The 18,773-nt window shown below is 40.4% G+C and overlaps 1 protein-coding gene across 12 annotated transcripts in view; it reads left to right on the forward strand.

Moving 5' to 3' along the window:
- The window catches only part of ALDH5A1 (aldehyde dehydrogenase 5 family member A1), a gene marked incomplete at its 5' end in the record, with an annotated part of 48,554 nt that overhangs the window by 25,880 nt on the left and 3,901 nt on the right, over positions 1-18,773 (forward strand). For 2 of the 12 annotated variants that reach the window (XM_081026629.1, XM_081026625.1), the window contains 4 exons: positions 3,106-3,264; positions 6,807-6,976; positions 10,025-10,083; positions 11,321-13,824. In XM_081026629.1, the coding sequence (XP_080882755.1) occupies positions 3,106-3,264; positions 6,807-6,976; positions 10,025-10,083; positions 11,321-11,526 (594 nt within the window). In that variant the 3' untranslated portion in view covers positions 11,527-13,824. Of the gene's footprint in view, positions 1-3,105; positions 3,265-6,806; positions 6,977-10,024; positions 10,084-11,320; positions 14,682-18,773 lie in introns of those variants that run through there. The other 10 variants (XM_081026627.1, XM_081026622.1, XM_081026632.1 and 7 more) reach the window with 7 other exon arrangements.

The following is an 18,773-nucleotide window of genomic DNA, read 5'->3' on the forward strand; positions in this document are numbered from 1 at the left end:
TGTTCACAGTTTTCCCTCATTGGGCTTTTCTGTACTGAACAGGTACAATCATCTCCTCTGACACAAAACAGCCTAAATAGCTAATATCTGAGGCCCTTAGTCTTAAGGAAATAAAGTAGGAAAATGTTGAGATAGTGCCTTTAAAAACTCAAAACCCTGCTGCCTAGGTCTCACACTTTCTGAGATGGAGGGGGCATGATTGGCACCCACTGCAGGACACGTGCCTGGGGAAAATCAGTGTGCCCACAGGCTATCCAGGTTGTCACTGGGAGAGTGGTCACCTGAGCTCACTCACACCTTCATAGGAAATTCTGGAATGTTAGATCTGGCAGGGTCCTTCAAAGTTATCTGATACAAATCTTGCTTTTACAGATGAGTAAATGAGACTAGAAAGACTAACTGACTGGAGGTCATACATCCTTGGGTCACAGTCCCAATTCTGCTAAGGAGCTGGGACTGTGAACCTAGGGTCCTGCCTCCCCAGTTCTATCCAAGCTGTTGCCAGGATCCTGGCTTCTTACAAAATATTCTTAAACACTTTGTCTTAAAGTATCATCAATAAGCAGTTTTAAATGCATTCCAGAAACAGAATGAAAACTCCTAAAATGATATACTGTAAAAAAAAAAAAAACAGGTGAAATGTGTAGCATCCTATATTAAATAGTTTCATCCTTTGGTAGTTAGTTTTTCCTGAATAAGCTTAGTTGTTTCGGAGTAAGATGTTTCCCTTTAAAAATACAAAATGTCTGTGTTTGTAAACCTTCAGTTACACTATAAAGCTACAATTTTGGGGTATGTTCCTTTAAGCCAATAAAAATACATAGGACACAAAATTATCTATATACTTGTTTCCACTAGAAAAATACATGATTAAAAAAAATAACAAGCTTAAAAAAATACATGATTAAAAAAAATAAGACATTTTTAAAAGAAACTGAAGAAGACACAAAGAAATAGAAAGACATTCCGTGCTCATGGATTGGAAGAATCAACATAGTTAAAATGGCCATATTACCCAAAGCAATATACAGATTTAATGCAATCCCCATCAAAATGCCAAATGGCACTTTTTAAAGAAATAGAACAAAAAATCATCAGATTTGTTTGGAACCACAAAAGTCCCCGAATAGCCAAAGCAATCTTAAGAAAAAAGAACAATACTGGAGGTATCACACTCCCTGACTTTAGCTTGTACTACAGGGCTACAATAATCACAACAGCATGGTATTGGCAGAAAAACAGACACATAGACCAATGGAATAGAACTGAGAACCTGGAAATAAAACCACATAAATGTGGACAATTTTTGACAAAGAAGCAAAAAACATACAATGGAGAAAAGACAGCCTCTTCAATAAATGGTGCTGGCAAAATTGGAAATCCACGTGCCAAAGAATGAAACTAGACTGCTATCTGTCACCATGTACCAAAATTAATTCAAAATGGATCAAAGACTTAAGCATAAGACCTAACACAATAAACTGCATAGAAGAAAACATAGGTACTAAACTTATGGACCTTGGGTTCAAAGAGCATTTTATGAATTTGACTCCAAAGGAAAGGGAAGTAAAAGCTAAAATAAATGAATGGGACTATATCAAACTTAAAAGCTTCTGCACAGCAAAAGAAACCATCGACAAAATAAAGAGGCAACCATCTGAATGGGAGAAGATTTTTGCAAACAGTTCCTCTGATAAGGGGCTAATATCCAAAATATACAAGGAACTCAGGCACTCAACAACAACAACAAAAAAAAACAACCCAATTGAAGAACGGGTAGACGACCTGAGGAGACATTTCTCCAAAGAGGACATACACATGGCAAATAGACGTATGAAAAAATGCTCAACATCACTAATCATCAGAGAAATGCAAATAAAAACCTCAATGAGGTATCACCTCACCCCAGTCAGAATGGCTGTCATCAACAAGACAAATAGTAACAAGTGTTGGAGAGGCTGTGGAGAAAAAGGAACCCTCATACACTGTTGGTGGGAATGCAGACTGGTGCAGCCTTTATGGAAGGCAGTGTGGAGGTTCCTCAAAAAATTACGAATAGAATTACTGTATGACCCAGCAATCCCTTTCCTGGGTATCTACCCAAAAAGTCTGAAAACATTTATCCATAAAGACACGTGTGCTCCACTGTTCATTGCAGCTTTGTTTACGGTGGCCAAGACATGGAAACAACCAAAATGTCCTTCGATAGATGAATGGATAAAGAAGTTGTGGTATATATACCCAATGTAATACTATTCGGCATTAAGGAAAGATGATATAGGAACATTTGTGACAACATGGATGGATCTTGAGAGTATAATGCTAAGCGAAATAAGTCAGACAGAAAAAGCAAAGAACCATATGATTTCACTGATATGTGGTATATAAACCAAAAGCAACAAAAGAACAAGACAAACAAATGAGAAACAAAAACTCATAGACACAGACAATAGTTTAGTGGTTACCAGAGGGTGTGGGGGATGGGTGGTGGGAGATGAGGGTAAGGGGGGTGAAATATATGGTGATAGAAAAACTGACTCTGGCTGGTGAACACACGATGGGATTTATAGATGATGTAATACAGAATTGTATACCTGAAATTTATGTAATTTTACTAACAATTGTCACCCTAATAAATTTAAAAAAATACAAGAAGAAAGTTTATTAGTAATAACTATTTTCTGTAGTATGGTTATATTTTATAATTTTTAAATATTAGGTCTAACTAGAAAAAATAAGCAAGGGTCCTTTCAATAATTTAGGCTAACGTGGAAGAATGCTCTTGTGTCCATTTTCAGAATGCCATTTGAAACAACTTGAGTTATGGTTTTCTTTTCTTTTTTTGCACACAGATATTTATCTTGCATACATGTGTAACCACAGAAGTATGGCAGCTGTGCAAAGGGTTTGAGAGGAATGTGCACTTCTTCAGTGCACTTATCTTTAGGGCCAAGCCCACCTGGACAGAAAAATAGAAAGTTGCACACCTGATGAGGATTCCTGGGGAAATGTTTTTACACTCAGAGGGAGCAGCAGTCACACATTTATTGGTCAGGTCAATAGCTTCCTACAAACTGTCTACCGGAGTTTGTTTTTTCTGTCTAGACTTGTGTTTGCTCAAACCGTTTCTTGGTGCAAAAGGGTATCCATGATTCCTTTGTGAAAAAATTTGCGGAGGCAATTAAAACGAATCTGCATGTGGGTAATGGATTTGAGGAGAGAACTACTCAAGGCCCATTAATTAACGAAAAAGCAGTAGAAAAGGTAAGTTTGTTTTATTATCTGTTAAATTTTGTAGTTGGGATATCAAAAGCTTAACTAGCAAAAATCACTTTGGTAATGTACCCAACAAGGGTATTTTGGAAACAATGGAGAAGTCATAAAAAAGTGATTTTCTGCCAATTTGTATGATTTGTGTGGCATCATCTAGTCATAAGCTTTTACAACTCTGTCATGACAGAGTCCTCATGAGATCCATCACTTTAGATCTTTACTGTACGCTCTAAATTTTCTCTTAAAGTGGTGATAATTCCATCCCTTGCTGCCTCAGGAATTAAGATGTTGAAATACGAAGTTCTTTAATTTTTTGAACACCTGAAGAGAAAGGAAGACCAGCTTTGTTTTTGAGATCGTTTATGTTTTAGCTGAAATGCTGGCTGGCATTGACAACAAAATGTCCTTCCAGAAGAATCCTTGACAAAAACATCCTGGCAGTGAGATGTAGAATTGCAGAGGCCACATTGAAGATTTAGAGATGGTAGTGGAAAGGGGAAACTGTTTTTAGGAAAAATGTGTTCAAAAAAATGTCACAATCTAGTCTACTAGCTCGTTGAGATTTCACTCTTTGTTCTGCTTTTTTTTAAAAAATAATCCTTTTCAGAGTTGCTTACAAGGAACTTTCTTATAATACCAGATATGGTATTGCTCTAGGGAATATGCTCCCTAGATAAGTGTCTACTAGTTGAAAGGATTTTAATGGAATAATTTATCCAATAAATAATAATTTAATGGAATAATAATTAATTAACCAGAAAATGGAGGCTGGATATTGAGTGTGGGAGAGGTGGCCAGAAGGGGGCATAACCAGCTTCCGGAGTGTCACCTAAGGAACCTGAATCAAGTTAGAGCCAGGTCATCATTGCGGTGGGCAGCACAGCCTGACCCATGTTTATAGGCCTGCTGAGGGCCATGCCCTGGAATGGCTGCCCCAACCCAGGGCTGAACCCTGCTGTTGCCTTCCCCGGTAGAAACCAAGGGAAGCACTGAGGTTTGAGAGCTCTGCTAAATCTCTAGTTATTGCCTTGGGTTCACTCTAGATAGAGAACATACATTAAAGTTTATATTGGTACAATCTGAATTTTTGAGGTGACTTTGGAGCCTAGGAACTCGCTCAGCCAGTGAAGACAATTTGGGTTTGTACATCTCAGAGTGGTGGTTTTCAACTCAATCTGCTCCTTTAACAACTACAGATGCCTGGGTCCCACCCAAGGAGACTGGGGTGTGAATTTATCTGGAGTACAGCTGAAGCAGCTGAAGCATTAGCTGAAGTCACAGTTAATGCTAGGTTGCAGCCAGGCCAGGAAACCATTGTCCTAGAGATTTTTCTTTTTCTTTTTCTTTTTCTTTTTTTTGGGGGGGGGCCAAAGTGAAGGTGCAGACATTGCTCTCTAGAAGGCGCTGTTTCCCAGGACTTCAAGCAACTACAGCTGAAGGATTTCTTTTTTGAGTGGAGATTTAGTATAAAGCACCTTGTTTGAAAACAATCCATCACGGTGACTTTAGTGTACATACGGTGATAGATTGAATTCCAGGGGGAAAACTGCATATCACATTTAATATGACAAGAAGAGAATAGATAAGATTCTATTTGGGGACAAAGAGGTAGGCTCTTGTTAAGTATGTTAAATAGAGTTATTAGAGATGTAAATCATAGAAAGTAAACAATCCTGACTAATGGGTATTATTGCAAACAGTGGACTATGAGAGCATTATAGGGGATGAGGCAGAATGGATGGCAAAATGCCCAAGCCTATATCTATCTCTTCTGAAATGCTATAGATCATTCAGCTGAGAATGGAACCAAAGATTGTGATGAAGTTCTGGAAGGCAGAAGGGCTTGTGTGAACAAAAAGGCCAAAGCAGATGAAGCATGTCAATGGGAGGCCTGCAGAGAAAATGGTGCCATTTTTTAGGATGGAGCCTTTCTAGAATTGGCTGTGATAAAGGGAGGAATGGGAGGAAGTAAGAAATGGCTAATTGATTAAACTTCTGCAGTTTTCTGGGTTATTCCCACAGCACTCCCCACCACCATCACTAGTATACACAAGAGAACTGAGGTATTTGCTCCAGGTAGGCAGATACCTCTGAGGAAATATAGCAGCCTACTGGCAAGGGCTGCCGCTTCGAGAGTGAAGGAGGTGCACCAGAGCAGGGCTCTCCTACAAGTCTGCCAGGTCAGAATAAATCTGAGCTTGTGGTTGTCCCTCCCTTTCAGGGAGGAGACTGAAAACAGCAAAGGCCACCCACCTAAGTTATCAACCCAGTCCTTCATTAGAAAGATGAACCACCAAGGATCATGACAAATCCTCAGCATGTAAGAGGAAGGGTCAGTTAAGAACAAACAGAACAGCTACCCTCAAGGAAGTAAATGAATCTGGGAACGGAAAGGAATTCTCTAAGAATCTAAGAGTGTCCTCCAAGCGTTTTGAGAAGACAGTACATCTATAAAGCAGAAGCAGTTTCTATGAAAATGAAGCAATGAGAACAAGAAAGAGTTTGTAGAAATTAACACATCATGGTCAAAAATTTTTTTTATTAGTAGATGAAGACAGAAGACAAAATCAAGGAGATCTCTTAAGACAAAGAGATGAAAAACATGGCAGAAATGCAAAAAGAAATCAGAATTAATCTGAGGTGAGGGGGATATCCATTTTAGTAATAGTTCTAGAAAGAAGAATTGAGAAGATGGGGGGAAATGGTATTGTTAAATAAATCATAGAAAAAAGTTTCTTAGGGCTGGGGGGAATAATTCTTCAGATTGAAAGATTTCACCAAGTGTTACGTAGAATGAATGGAAAACAAACAAACAAGCAAGCAAAAACAGATTTAGAATGTCAGGAACACAAAGGAAGATCCTAAAAGCTTCCAGAAAGGGAAAAGCTACTCACAAAGGAGTGAGAGAAGCCTTATTGAATCAGACTTTTCATCAGCAACACTAGAAATGGAGAAGTGCCCTCAATGTTCTGAAGGAAAATTATTGGATCAAAATTCTATCACCAACCAAATTATCGATCAGATGGAGTACAAGGTAAAAACATCAGACATGCAGTGTCAAAAAGTTCAGAAAGTAAACCACTTTCAGTGCAACTTTTTCAGAAAAACTACTTGAGGAGAACGTATGAAAACAAAATGAAAGCAAAACCCAGGAAAGAAGGTGACATGGGATCCCAGATCTTGGAACATACGTAGGAGTGCAGTAAGAGCAAATCCCAGGAAAACAGCTGAGCATCAGGCCTGGAAAGACAGCAGTGATATCAGACCAGTTAACAAATGGTAAGACAGCTGCCACAAACCACAGAGAAGGGAGAGGCCAGTGCTGTACCACCACGCACCCTCTTACTGCCGCTGTATCTGCATATTTGGTTCCTTCTACCCAAAGGAACTAGGGTTCATTGTTTTCAACCTATTTGAGAAAGAGAGAAAACCAGTTACACTTTTCTGCAGTTTAAACATTCTGAGAGATTGTGTCATCTTCCAGGTATCCTTAACCAGCTTTCCCAACGGCTCTTCTCTTTCTCATCACACAGGTAGAGAAACATGTGAGTGACGCACTTTCCAAAGGGGCCACAGTTGTGACAGGTGGGAAGCGGCATCAACTTGGAAAAAATTTCTTTGAGCCTACCCTGCTCAGCAATGTCACCCAGGATATGCTCTGCTCTCATGAGGAGACTTTTGGGCCTCTGGCACCAGTTATCAAGTAAGATCGTCTAGCTGGTAGGAAGACAGGAGAAAGAATAGGAAAGGAAAAGGAAACCTAGAGAGAAATCCAGTTCATGTGCTTTTTGAGACCTGGTTGTGGGAGGGGGTAGATTAGAGAGGCAGGGAGCTGTGCTGTGTCAGTTGAAGAGGCAAGTTCCCTTTATGATTTTTAAAAATTTGTTTTTACTATTGCCTACTTAGACCACAAAATTTACCAAATTCTGTACTTTGCTTTCTTACTTTTTGCTTTGTGCTGAACTCATTTTTATTCTTCATAGAGTACATCCTCCAAGAGTTCTTTCAAGGGAGTCTGTGGGAAGTGAATATTCTGTGTTCTTACATGATCTTTTATCTCACATTTGCAAGTAAATAATAATTTCCTGGATAAAATTCTAGCTTCAACACTTTGAAAATATAACTTCTTTGTCTGTTTACATCCTGAGAAAGCTGGTGTCTAGCTCCTGTTCATTGAAAGGGATCTACTTTTTGGATATTTTTGAAATTTCTCATGGTCTTTGATGTTCTTAAATTTTACTGGTGTGGCACACTGTGAGCTTTTTCATTCTGAGGATTTCACGTCTTCCTTTAATATATAAAGCGTTTGTTTAGTCCTGGGAAATTCTTGGTTGTTATTTCTTCAGATACTTCTCTCCCTCCGTGTATCCTTTTCCAGCCTTATAAGAATTCTATTATAGAGTTACATCTACTTCCGTTCTCCACTGCTCTTAACTCCTGTTTATTCATTCCATCTCTTCATCCATTCCTGGTGCTTCCTGAGACACTCCTGTTCCACTTGCCAGCCTAGTACTTCACTCTTCACGTACACCCATTTTGCCGTGCAACACATCCACCGCATTCTTTATCACGACAGTTATTTTTTTCATCCTTGATCTCTCCAGTGGTTCTTCCCCATAACTGATTCTTTCTGCTTCATTATTCTCCCCTATTTTGCTGTGGATAGTTATCCTTTTTCTATACTTTTATTCTCTTCCACTGTTTCTGCCTCCCCTGGTACAGGTTCTTCTGTTTGTTGTTGTTCTTAGTCCTGGACCCCTCAGATGCCTTGTCATTTTCTTGTAACTCATCTTTGGCCCCTTGAATGGTTAGCAGCCTTGGCTAGTAGTAACATCCTCCTTGGGATTGTGGTAAAAATCCTAGACCTTAGTTTGTGCTTTTTCTGATACATTTAGAGGGCAGAGGGTTGAGCCTCTACTATTAAAATCTAGTCTCTATACCACTCCTTGTGACCCAGGTATCCTTTGCCCCCTGGGGCATTTTGAGTTACCTCTATTGTAATGGGTTGGTGAGAAGAGGCCTGTCGTTGTTCTGGGTGGTTCACTAAGCCAGCTGGGCTTAAGTACTGCCTGGGCCTGCTGCCCTAAGCTGGCCTTGCTGCTTTTCTACCCTGTGGCAATATAGCATTAATCCAGAGAGCCAGGTCTATAGGCAACATCACCTGAAATTCAGGTGTGATGAAGGAGGTCTAGCCCCATGTCCATGGGCTCCATGGAGCTCTGTCCCTTCCCAACCCCTCCATGGGTGACGCCTACCTCTCCCACTTGAGGCTGTCATTGTCCCCAAGATCCAATCACTTCTTGGCCTCTACAGGTGTTGTGCATTTTTGATGTTAGTTGCTGATGAGGTTTTTGAGCCATGATTCTCTTTCTCGCTCCTCTGACATCACGTTTCCAAAGAAAGTTGGCAGCTGTGCTGCCTGTGCCATCTTATCCAGGACAGAAATCTTTCTAATCATATACTTTGCCAGCTTTGTTACCATCTTGCTAATGAAGTTTATATATTATTCTGCCACTTGAAGAACTTTTTCATCTAGTGAAAATTTTTACCTAGAATGTGAATTTGATGTTTCTCAGGAAACCAGAAGGAGGCAATCAGGCTTTGCTACTTCACACCTGTGTCCCCTGATGACTTAACTTCTCTGAGCCTCCGGAATGTCATGTGGGAAAACAATACAAGTAGTACCTGCCTCCCAGGGGAGGTGTGAGGTTTAAGTGACATGACGTGCACAAAGTGCTTATCATACAGCCTGATATCATTATGGTTGTTGCTGTACATTAAAATGTTAGGGTCAGGAGAGGATTCAGCTGTTACCTGTGGACTCTCATCTCCCACACAGCTCAGATATTAGCATGTACACTTGAAAGGTATAGATCCTCAATGACACTGTGACTGATGATATCATTATTGTATCTCTGAGGGATGGGTGCAAAGTAAGGACATCAGCAATGCTGTTTTCCTGTTCTCCAGTGAATAGAATGGCTCTAGGAGACCAGTGTCATCCTCTGAACAAGTGATTCTCTCAGGGCCACCGTCCTTGACCTTCCCTCCCCCAGAGCTGCCTTTTTCTCTCCCAGTTTTCCCCACGTATCAACTGGGGCCTGGGGGAGCCCAGCCAGTTCTGCCGAGTGCCCCCAGAGACATGGGAGCCCCCACTACTGGCAGATCTCTGAATTAGGGTGCTTGAACATATTGCCTCAGTTACAATTCTGGGGCAACAGGAAAATGCCACTCAAATCTTGTTCCAGCAATAAAATGATAAAGCTGGAAGAGCCCGCATGGGGCTTTGGTTCTACCACACTTTCTTTCAGAGAAGAAGAGACTCAGTGCCTTCACACTGTTAAGCATCATATGTGGTAGAGCCAACATCAGAACTCCGGGCCTGGCTGCCTCTGGATGGTTTTCTTTCTACTACATTTTGCTTCTAACGTGTATATTCACGTAGGTAACAACAGCACTGATCCATTTTTTTACAGCATTTTGTTTGACATTGTGGATATACCACAGTTCCCTGCACATCAGCCTGCCTGTCTCTTGCTGTCTTACAAGATGTGAACTGGGCTGTTTGAGCACGAATGCTGAGTCATCATTGCAAGTGGTGCCATTTTCCTCTGTACTCTATTTTGGGATCTCTTTACAGAACTCCTGTTTACCTCTTGCCATTATTGGGGAAACAAATCAGCAGGAAAGACAGCTCGTTTTCTTTATGCCCCTTTACAGGTTATACTGATGACCATATTAACTTTGGCAGGTTCGACTCAGAGGAGGAGGCTGTGGCAATTGCTAATGCTACTGACGTTGGGTTAGCAGGTAGGTGTCCATCCCGACTCAGTGGCAGTCATAATATTTCTCAGGCTGGTGCTGGAGTGTTCCTTTTAGACACAGCACTGGGTTTTGAGAAGGACAATTCACTGGAACACATGTCTGTTGCTTTCTGAGAAGCAAGGGGGTGGTGGAAGGAGAGGCAGTGCAGATTGTTCTAGGGGGGGAATCGCACACACCCTTGTTCTCAGGGGCTTGATGCCTGGAAATTCCAAGTGCTTCTCCCATTTTCCTGGCTTCTAGAGCTGAACAGTGAGGTAGCACAGATTGAGCAGAGAGCATCCTTGACCATTTCTAAACTAAAAGAACGGTGGCCACACTATGTACGCAATCACCCTGACAAAATTGTGCACAGATGTATGCAACAAATTTATATTTAGCATCTACAGTGAGTGAAGTACTGAGGAAGACACAAAGACATAAAGATAGAGCTCTAGCTCTATAGGAGCTTCCCCTCTAGGTGTAAAAGAACTATTTATAATAAGAGGGAGGATATGCGTGCTGTGGAGTCCCTTACCCCATGCTGCCTACTCAACATTATCATGAAGCTGGGGTACAGTGTGTGCACAAGTGACCCTGTAACACTGAGTTCAGTGTTCCTTTCTTCCTTTTGTAATGTGATGATGGGAAGCCATGCCTTGTGCTAGGTCATAAATATGTGCAGGATTCTGATTGTGCAGAGATTGGAGGAGAGAGACTCTGGACAGAGGGGACCAAGGATTTAAGAAGTAAAGTAAGAAAGGACAAGGAGAATTTGATTGATGAGTTTGGAGAAGATGGTTGGTGACTGGAATAATGGAAGGTAACGTTGAAAGTGTTGACTAAAACCACTTTAGGGAGGTTTGAATATCCACTAGGAACTTAACCTCATTTTATAGATGACAAGGAGTCACTGGACAGTTTGGGCAGAAATGTCACATGGATAATCTAACAGAGGTATGCAGGACTAATTGAATAGTAGATCACAGGTGCTGGGATATTATGGTTACAGTCCTGAGAGAAGATGCTGAGAGCACTAGCAAGAGTGGAAACAGAAGCAGAAAGATGGTGTCTAAAGGATATGAGGGGAAGCAATGGACACAACCAACTTGGGGATCTATATGGGGGCCGGGTGGATTCCAGGCCCGAGCGACTAGGCAGACAGTCGTTAGTGACATCCTCAGCTTTAGAAATGACATCTTTAATGATTATTCTACATGCCATCTGTGTCCTTTACCTGTGACAGGTTATTTTTACTCTCAAGACCCGGCCCAGATCTGGCGGGTGGCAGAACAGTTGGAAGTTGGCATGGTGGGCGTGAACGAAGGACTGATCTCCTCCGTGGAGTGCCCATTTGGAGGAGTGAAGCAGTCTGGCCTTGGGCGAGAGGGCTCCAAATATGGCATTGATGAATATCTGGAGCTCAAGTATGTGTGCTTTGGAGGCTTGTAGGATTTTTAGTTCTTTAAAATATAAAAAGGAAGCTTACCTACATATATGGGGACATGCCATCCATTTTTTTTAAATAAACCAATAGGATATCTGAATTATTAATTTTTTAAAGCTCATCCAATCCTCTTAATCTTAAGCAGATGTGACTCCTACCCCTCCCCTTACCTAACAAGGGACCTATAGGTGCCACGGTACCTGTGGCCGCCGACTCCCCAGGAACCAGACGGCACCATGTACCGCAGAGCAAAGTACAGTGGGAGGCAGACTGGCCCCAGTGGCCCCATCACAAAGGCTGATACCTGCCTGGGCATTGACTCAGCATCTCTCACATGGCCGTGGCACTTAGACTGAAAGGAGGGGACCTCCCTGCAGAGGAGAGCCTTGAGTATGACCGACAGGCTGGTCAGAAGGACAGAGCACTGAAGACACTTGCTAAGTATTTGGAGGTTGCTACAGAGGCTGAATTAATCATTTTTATGACTTCTGAAATAGCACAGAATTGCCTGTGCTTCCGTGAGGAAAGAAGGTGCACCTCTCCCTGGTTCTGGACCAGTTTTTAAAATTGAAGTCTTCATTGTCCTAAATTTACTGCTTAAAGATCATATTTTCATTTCTGTCCTGTTTTCCATTTCATTTTGTTTCCTTTAGGAAAAGAGCCTAAGTGTAAAGCTAACAGCAGAACAGCTTGGTTGAGTGGAAGGCACACACATAGTAGCTTGGCCCGCTTCTTTCACTGAGCAGTAGCTTTGTCCCATGGACAGGCCGGTCAACAATTCCATCCCCCACGTAGAATGGGGGTTCTGTTTATTCCTTTCTTAGCTCAATGGGGTATTGTGAGCCTAAGAGAAAGTGAAAATGTTTGCAAAAAAAAAAATGACAATCTGATGGTAGTATAGGAGCTGTTAATATTAGTCTTATTATTATGACTCCCCTTGGGCATCCGGCAGGGGCTTGACCAAGATGGCAGTGCCCAACTGTCTGCTCCCTTGAGCCTGAGTGTGGTTGTCACTGGTAGTCTGCTCACTCTGGCCTCAGGAGGTGCTGCTCCTTCCCCTCCAGAAGAGCCAAAGCACTTTCACCACAGTAATCACAAAAAGAATTTTCACAATTGCCGATCAATCTTACGGGGAAGGCATGAGGCCTTGAATTTCAGGCACCTTTTATCTAGTAAGAGTTTCCACAGTTCATCCTTTAAAAACAAAACACCCTATAACTGGTATTTCTTGTCACTCTAAAAGAAAAACTGATTAAGAAAATTCTAGGCTTATCTGGGTCTATCTCCCATCCACCGATACACTGAGGAAAAGGAATAAGGGCTGTTCCTGGCGGAATGTGCAAATGAAGCTCCTTCCTTTCCCACTCTGTGTGCAGAAACCACTGATAGTCCGTGGATATTCCAGTGATGGATATTCCCGGTGATGGATATTCCCAGTCGTGGAAGGAAAGCATGAATGAAATCAGTGCTGGAGGCAATTGCTCCTGAACTCACCCAGCACTTAGCATTCCTCACTGAGCCCAGGGAAGTGACCATAGCCAGTCCTGGAACTCCTTGTATTTGGCCAGGATCACACCAGCCATGTCCCTGGGGCCCAAAGAAGGAAAGCGCTGAAACCTGCCTCCGGGTGACATACTACATTGCTCAGGCCCTGTCAAGAATCATACACACAGCACACTGACAGTTAATTCCTACTTTGTAGTTTTCAGGTTGTTTTATACAACATCCTAATTACTTAATATTTGAGTGTTTTCTATTAACAGTAAAAATGCCCTGTTATTTTTTAGATGTCTAGAATACTGATGCTTGGAGAAGTTGGAGGAATATATTCAAATAAATGTGTAACTTTGTCAGCCAGTGGATTCCTTGGCTAGGTGGTAGACTGAGTTTTCTTGTATATTTGGCTCACCAGGTACATAAATCAGGGCCAGAGACTCACTGTAATATATTTGATTCATTTTTTAATTAAAATAATTCAAAAAGAAATCACTTACTATGTAGTAAAATTGTTCTGGATTGTGGGAAGAGAAGTGTTTTTAAATGAACAATTTTTGGTTATTTTTCAGTAAGGTACCATATGTGATGGATGGGACATACAAAAATATATATGTATTACAACATGAAGTAGAAAAGGACTGTTACTAGCCCAGGGGTTGGCAAATCTGGCCTGCCCTGTTTTTGTACAATGCAGAGCTAAGAATGGTTTTTATATTTCCAAATGGTTGGGGGGGAAATCAAAACAATATTTCATGACACAAGAAAATTATATGAAATTCAGATTTCATTGTCCATAAATAAAATGTTATTGGAACATAGCCACACCCTTTCGTTTACCGATGGTCTATGCCTACTTTCTTGGCATGGCTGAGTACTTGCACCGAGGTAGTATGTCCTGCAAAGCCTAAAATATTTACTCTCTGCCTCTTTACAGAAAGTTTCCCAACTCCTGATCCAGACCAAGAAGGAGATATTGACCTTCCCTGCCTTTACCAGGCATTATTTCATTTTGTTGAATACCTGCTATGTAAAAAGTACTTTCTGTGCATGACTCTACTGAGTTCTCACCAAGAACTTCCCAGTAATGATCACATAAGTCAAATGAAGTTACCCAGATAATGGGGGTCTGTTGGCCTTGAGAAAGTACTTCTCCGCTTACATTCCCAGCTATGCATAAGAGCTTGTCTGGATTATATCTTTTCCCTCGGTGTGGCTTTTCACTGTGGTTAAAAATGATTTAAAATATGATTTAAATCATTTAAATATGCTTAAAAGTTGTTTGTTTCTTTCCATGTCTACCTTTATTCATATGCAAAGACTCAGTGAAAATAAAGATCAGAAGCACAATGCAAATAAATCTATTGTCAACTTATTAACTTTAAATTTTGCCACATGACTGCCTTCTCTAAAGGATGGAGCCCAGGATGTTAATTATTCTTTTGCCAGTATTTCAGCTTGTATTTTACTTGAATACTATTTATGCTGTGATTTCTTTTTCTTTTTTTGTGCTATATTTTTTGGGATAAAACTTGGGAATAAGTGTAGTGGGAAGTGTGTTTTGTTTTCTAAATGTGCACATACCATTTTTCTAGGTTTTGATAATTGTGTAGATGTATAAGTCAGCAGAGTTGTGTGTGTAATTAATAAATGTTGAATTAACACAATTTCCTATTTCTGTGATGAAGTTTCTGCTGGCAGTTTTTTTCTTGCCAGTTCATCATTTGAGTTTGTACTGGATATTATTAGACTAGTTCAGATATGTATGAAGGGTAGCAGAATATGCAACCCCAAAATATGCCACATTGGCATAAAGGATTATTGTGAGCTGAAGGCAACAGAGTAGAAGGAAATACAAGAAAAGCTCTCTGCCCTCCCCCTATTTGCCTAAAAGTAGGATGTAAGTTTACAAAGGTGCCCCTCCTCTGCCCTCCACCATGAAGGACAAAGGTTAATCCCCAGAGACAACGCTATACCCTGGAGAGGGCACCAGAGGAATCTATGTAACAAATTTCACTATCTAGCCTTTATCTCTGCCTTTGAAAGCCTACAACTGCTTTCCTCTGTCCTGTCATTTCTCCACAAATGTATTGATCTTTCTTGAAGAAGTTATGTAAACCAGAGTTGTAAGCCACCTCTTTTTTAAAATTTTTTTTTTTCAATTACAGGTGACATACAATATGTTAGTTTCAGGTATACAACATAGTGATTAAACACTTACCTAAGTGATCACCCTGATAAATATAGTACCCATATGACACCATACATAGTTATTACAATATTGACTATATTCCTTATGCTATCTTTACATCCCAATGACTATTTTGTAACTACCAATTTGTACTTCTTAATCCCTTTCCCTCTTCACCCATCCCTCCAATCCCCCTCCCATCTGGCAACCATCAAATTGTTCTCTGTATCTATGAGTTTCAGTTTTGTTTGTTCGTTTATTTATTTAGGTTCCACATATAAGTGAAATCATGTGGTATTTGTCTTTGTCTGACTATACTCAGCATAATACCCTGTAGGTCCATCCATGTTGTTGCAGATGGATGGCAAGATTTCATTCTTTTTTGTAGCTGAATAATATTCCATTGTGTATCTGTACCACTTTTTCTTTCTCCATTCATCTATTGATAGACACTTAGGTTGCTTCCAATTCTTAGCCATTGTAAATAATGTTGCAGTGAACATATAGATGCATGTCTTTTTGAATTAGTGTTTTGGGTGTCTTTGGATAAATACCCAGAAGTGAATTACTGATCCTTCTTTGTCTCGTTACAGCCTTTGTTTTAAAGTCTATTTTGTCTGGTATAAGTATTGCTACCCCAGCTTTTAATTTTTTTTCATTTTCTTGAAATATCTTTTTCCATCCCTTTACTTTCAGTCTGTGTGTCTTTCAACCTGAAGTGAGTCTCTTGTAGGTACTATATATTAAAGATTTGCTTTCTTATCCATTCAGCCACTTTTTTGATTAGAGCATTTAATCCATTAACATTTAAAGTAATTATTGATAGGTATGTAGTTATGGCTCTTGTGTTATTCATATTTTTTATTTTTTTCTTAACATTTCTTATAATACTGGTTTGGTGGTGATGAAATCCTGTAGCTTTTTCTTGTCTGAGAAGCTCTTTATCTGTCCTTCAATTCTAAATGATAGCTTTGCTGGATACAGTAATCTTGGTTACAGATACTTGCTTTTCATCACTTTGAATATTTCGTGCCAATCCCTTCTGACCTGCAGTTTCTTTTGTGAAATCAACTGATAATCTTATGGGAGCTCCCTTGTAGTTAACTGCTTTTCTCTTCCTGCTTTAAGATTCTCTGTCATTAACCTTTGGCGTTTTAAGCCACCTCTTTGAGTTACTAATTTTTCCCTGGGTACCTCCAAGGAATACAGGAAGTATATGTGTTGAAAAACCTGTTTTTCATTTGTTAATCTGTCTTTTATTACAAGGGTTCCAGCCAAGCACTCGGAAGGGTAGAGAGAAAATTATTTTTCCTCTAACACATGTGTAAATGGTGCTTCCTACCCAGAGAGCTGCTAGAGTGCCCTGGGCCAGGAGCCTGCATGTGAAGTTTTGTACCCTAGCACCTACAGTAGGGCTTGTTCCGTGGTTCCTGCTCATCAAATGTTTATTGAACTAAACTTACCTGCTTTGCGGAATATGACTGTCTGAGAAAGTCATATACTCCAGCTTTCTCAAATTTTCTAATCTCTTCCATATACTCCACTATTAACCATTATGTACTTTTCCCAAAGTTTGGGGAGTTTTTTTTTATACAGAAAAGTATATAAACTCATAGGAGGTAACCAAATAGGTTTCTGTGTCCCTTCACCTAGCTTCTCCCAGTGTTAACATTTTATGGAACCAACAGTATAAAAACCAGGAAATTGGCATTAGTACAATACTGTAAATACAAGCTTTATGCCAATTTCACTAGTTTTTGTGTGTATGTGTGTGTGTGTGAGTGTGTGTGTAGTTTTACCCAGTTTTATCAAATCAGGTAGATTTGTGTAGCCACCACTACAACCAAGCTACAGAACCAAGGAGTCACCACCAAGGAATTCCCTTGTGCTGCTTTATTGTTAGTTGGCTTTGATGGTAAAGTCTCTTGGCAAGGTTTCTTTTTTTAATTAAATTTTCACTTAGCGTAACACATGCAGAAAAGAGAACATACATGAATAAGTGAACAACATGCTGAATTTTCACAAATGGAGCACACACTGAGACCAGCTCCCACAGCAAGAAACAGAACACTGCCAGCCCCTACTTGTGCCCCTTCTAGGGTGACTCGCTTTTTTTTTTTTAAAGGAGGGCGCAGCTCACAGTGGCCCGTATGGGGATTGAACTGGCAACCTTGGTGTTACCAGTACCACGCTCCAACCAACTGAGCTAACCGACCACCCCAGTGACTTGCTTTTTAATGAAATCTTTGGAGTACAAGTCTCTCTCTTGAGGGCTAAGTTCTCGAAATAGCTCACTGTTCCTCTGAGATTAAAAAGAAAATACTTTGGCTTGAGGGAAACTTTAAAATTGGAATTTTATGGTAAGTCTTAGGCTAACTCAGACTTAACTCAGAACTTTTTTTTTTTCAGTAATGGAAAGTCACCACTAAAGATTACAAAGATTTGATCCATTTAGTTTAGAAAGTGCAGCTTTGGTCTCTCAGTAAATAAATACAAAGCTGTTACAGGACTGAGGATGACCCAGGAGCCATTTAAGGAGGTTGCTAACTACAGTCACCCCACTCGCTTGAACAGTATCTTTATCTCAAGTATTTTCCTGATCAAAGTTGCTAATGAGGCAGGTTAAATGACTTAGGGATGAAAAAAGTCAACAATGGATACATATTGAATGATTCCATTTTATGTGAAACTCTAGAAAATTCTAGCTAATCTATAGTGACAGTGGATTAGTAGTTGCCTGGGGAGGGAGAGATTACAAGGGGTCACAAAGAAAGTTTATCTTGATTGTGGTGATACTTTCATGGTTGTTCATACATTAAAGCAAATTGTACTCTGTAAGTGTATGCCGTTTATTATGAGTCAATTTTTTTGGTCAACCTAGCTTCAATTCCAAGACTTTTAACACAACCCAGTTCTTTCAATCCATTAGCTTCCTAATAGGGAGGCCACCCTTAAAACAGACAGGCATGGCTGTGAGGTTTTAAGGACTCAAAAGGTGACACCCCACTCTTCCCAACCTGGAGGCTGAGAAAGTGATGCAGGAGTTACGCAGATGGAATGCAAAATGTTAGCTTTATTACTGATAGAAACTAGATTAGGGGATGTAGCTTAGGGACATACTCCCCCTAATCTAATTTGCACCCCCCCCCAACTGTGAGTACACTGCCCATTGATGTCAGAGAATCTGCTGGTGGGTACCCGCTGGCCGAGGAGAGGAGGCAGACAACTGAGCATGCTCAGTGACTCCCACACTCCTGTCCTCCCACAGGATGGAGGGAATCGGGTGTTACTTGAGCCTTCAGAAATTTTTTCTGTAAAGGACCAGATAGTAGATATTTTAAGCTGGGGACAGTCTCTGTTGGAACTACTCATCTTTGTTGTTACAGCACAGAGCAACCACAGGCTATACGTCAGTGAATGGATGAGCGTGCATGTGTTCCAATAAGACTTCATGGTCACTTAAATATGAATTTCATGTAAGTTTCACGTGTCACAAAAATTCTTACAATTTTTTTCAACCATTTGAAAATGTGAAAACGATTCTTAGCTCACAGGCCACACGAAAAC

This window comes from Rhinolophus hipposideros (assembly GCF_964194185.1).
Source record: "Rhinolophus hipposideros genome assembly, chromosome: 19".
Lineage (NCBI taxonomy): Eukaryota > Metazoa > Chordata > Mammalia > Chiroptera > Rhinolophidae > Rhinolophus > Rhinolophus hipposideros.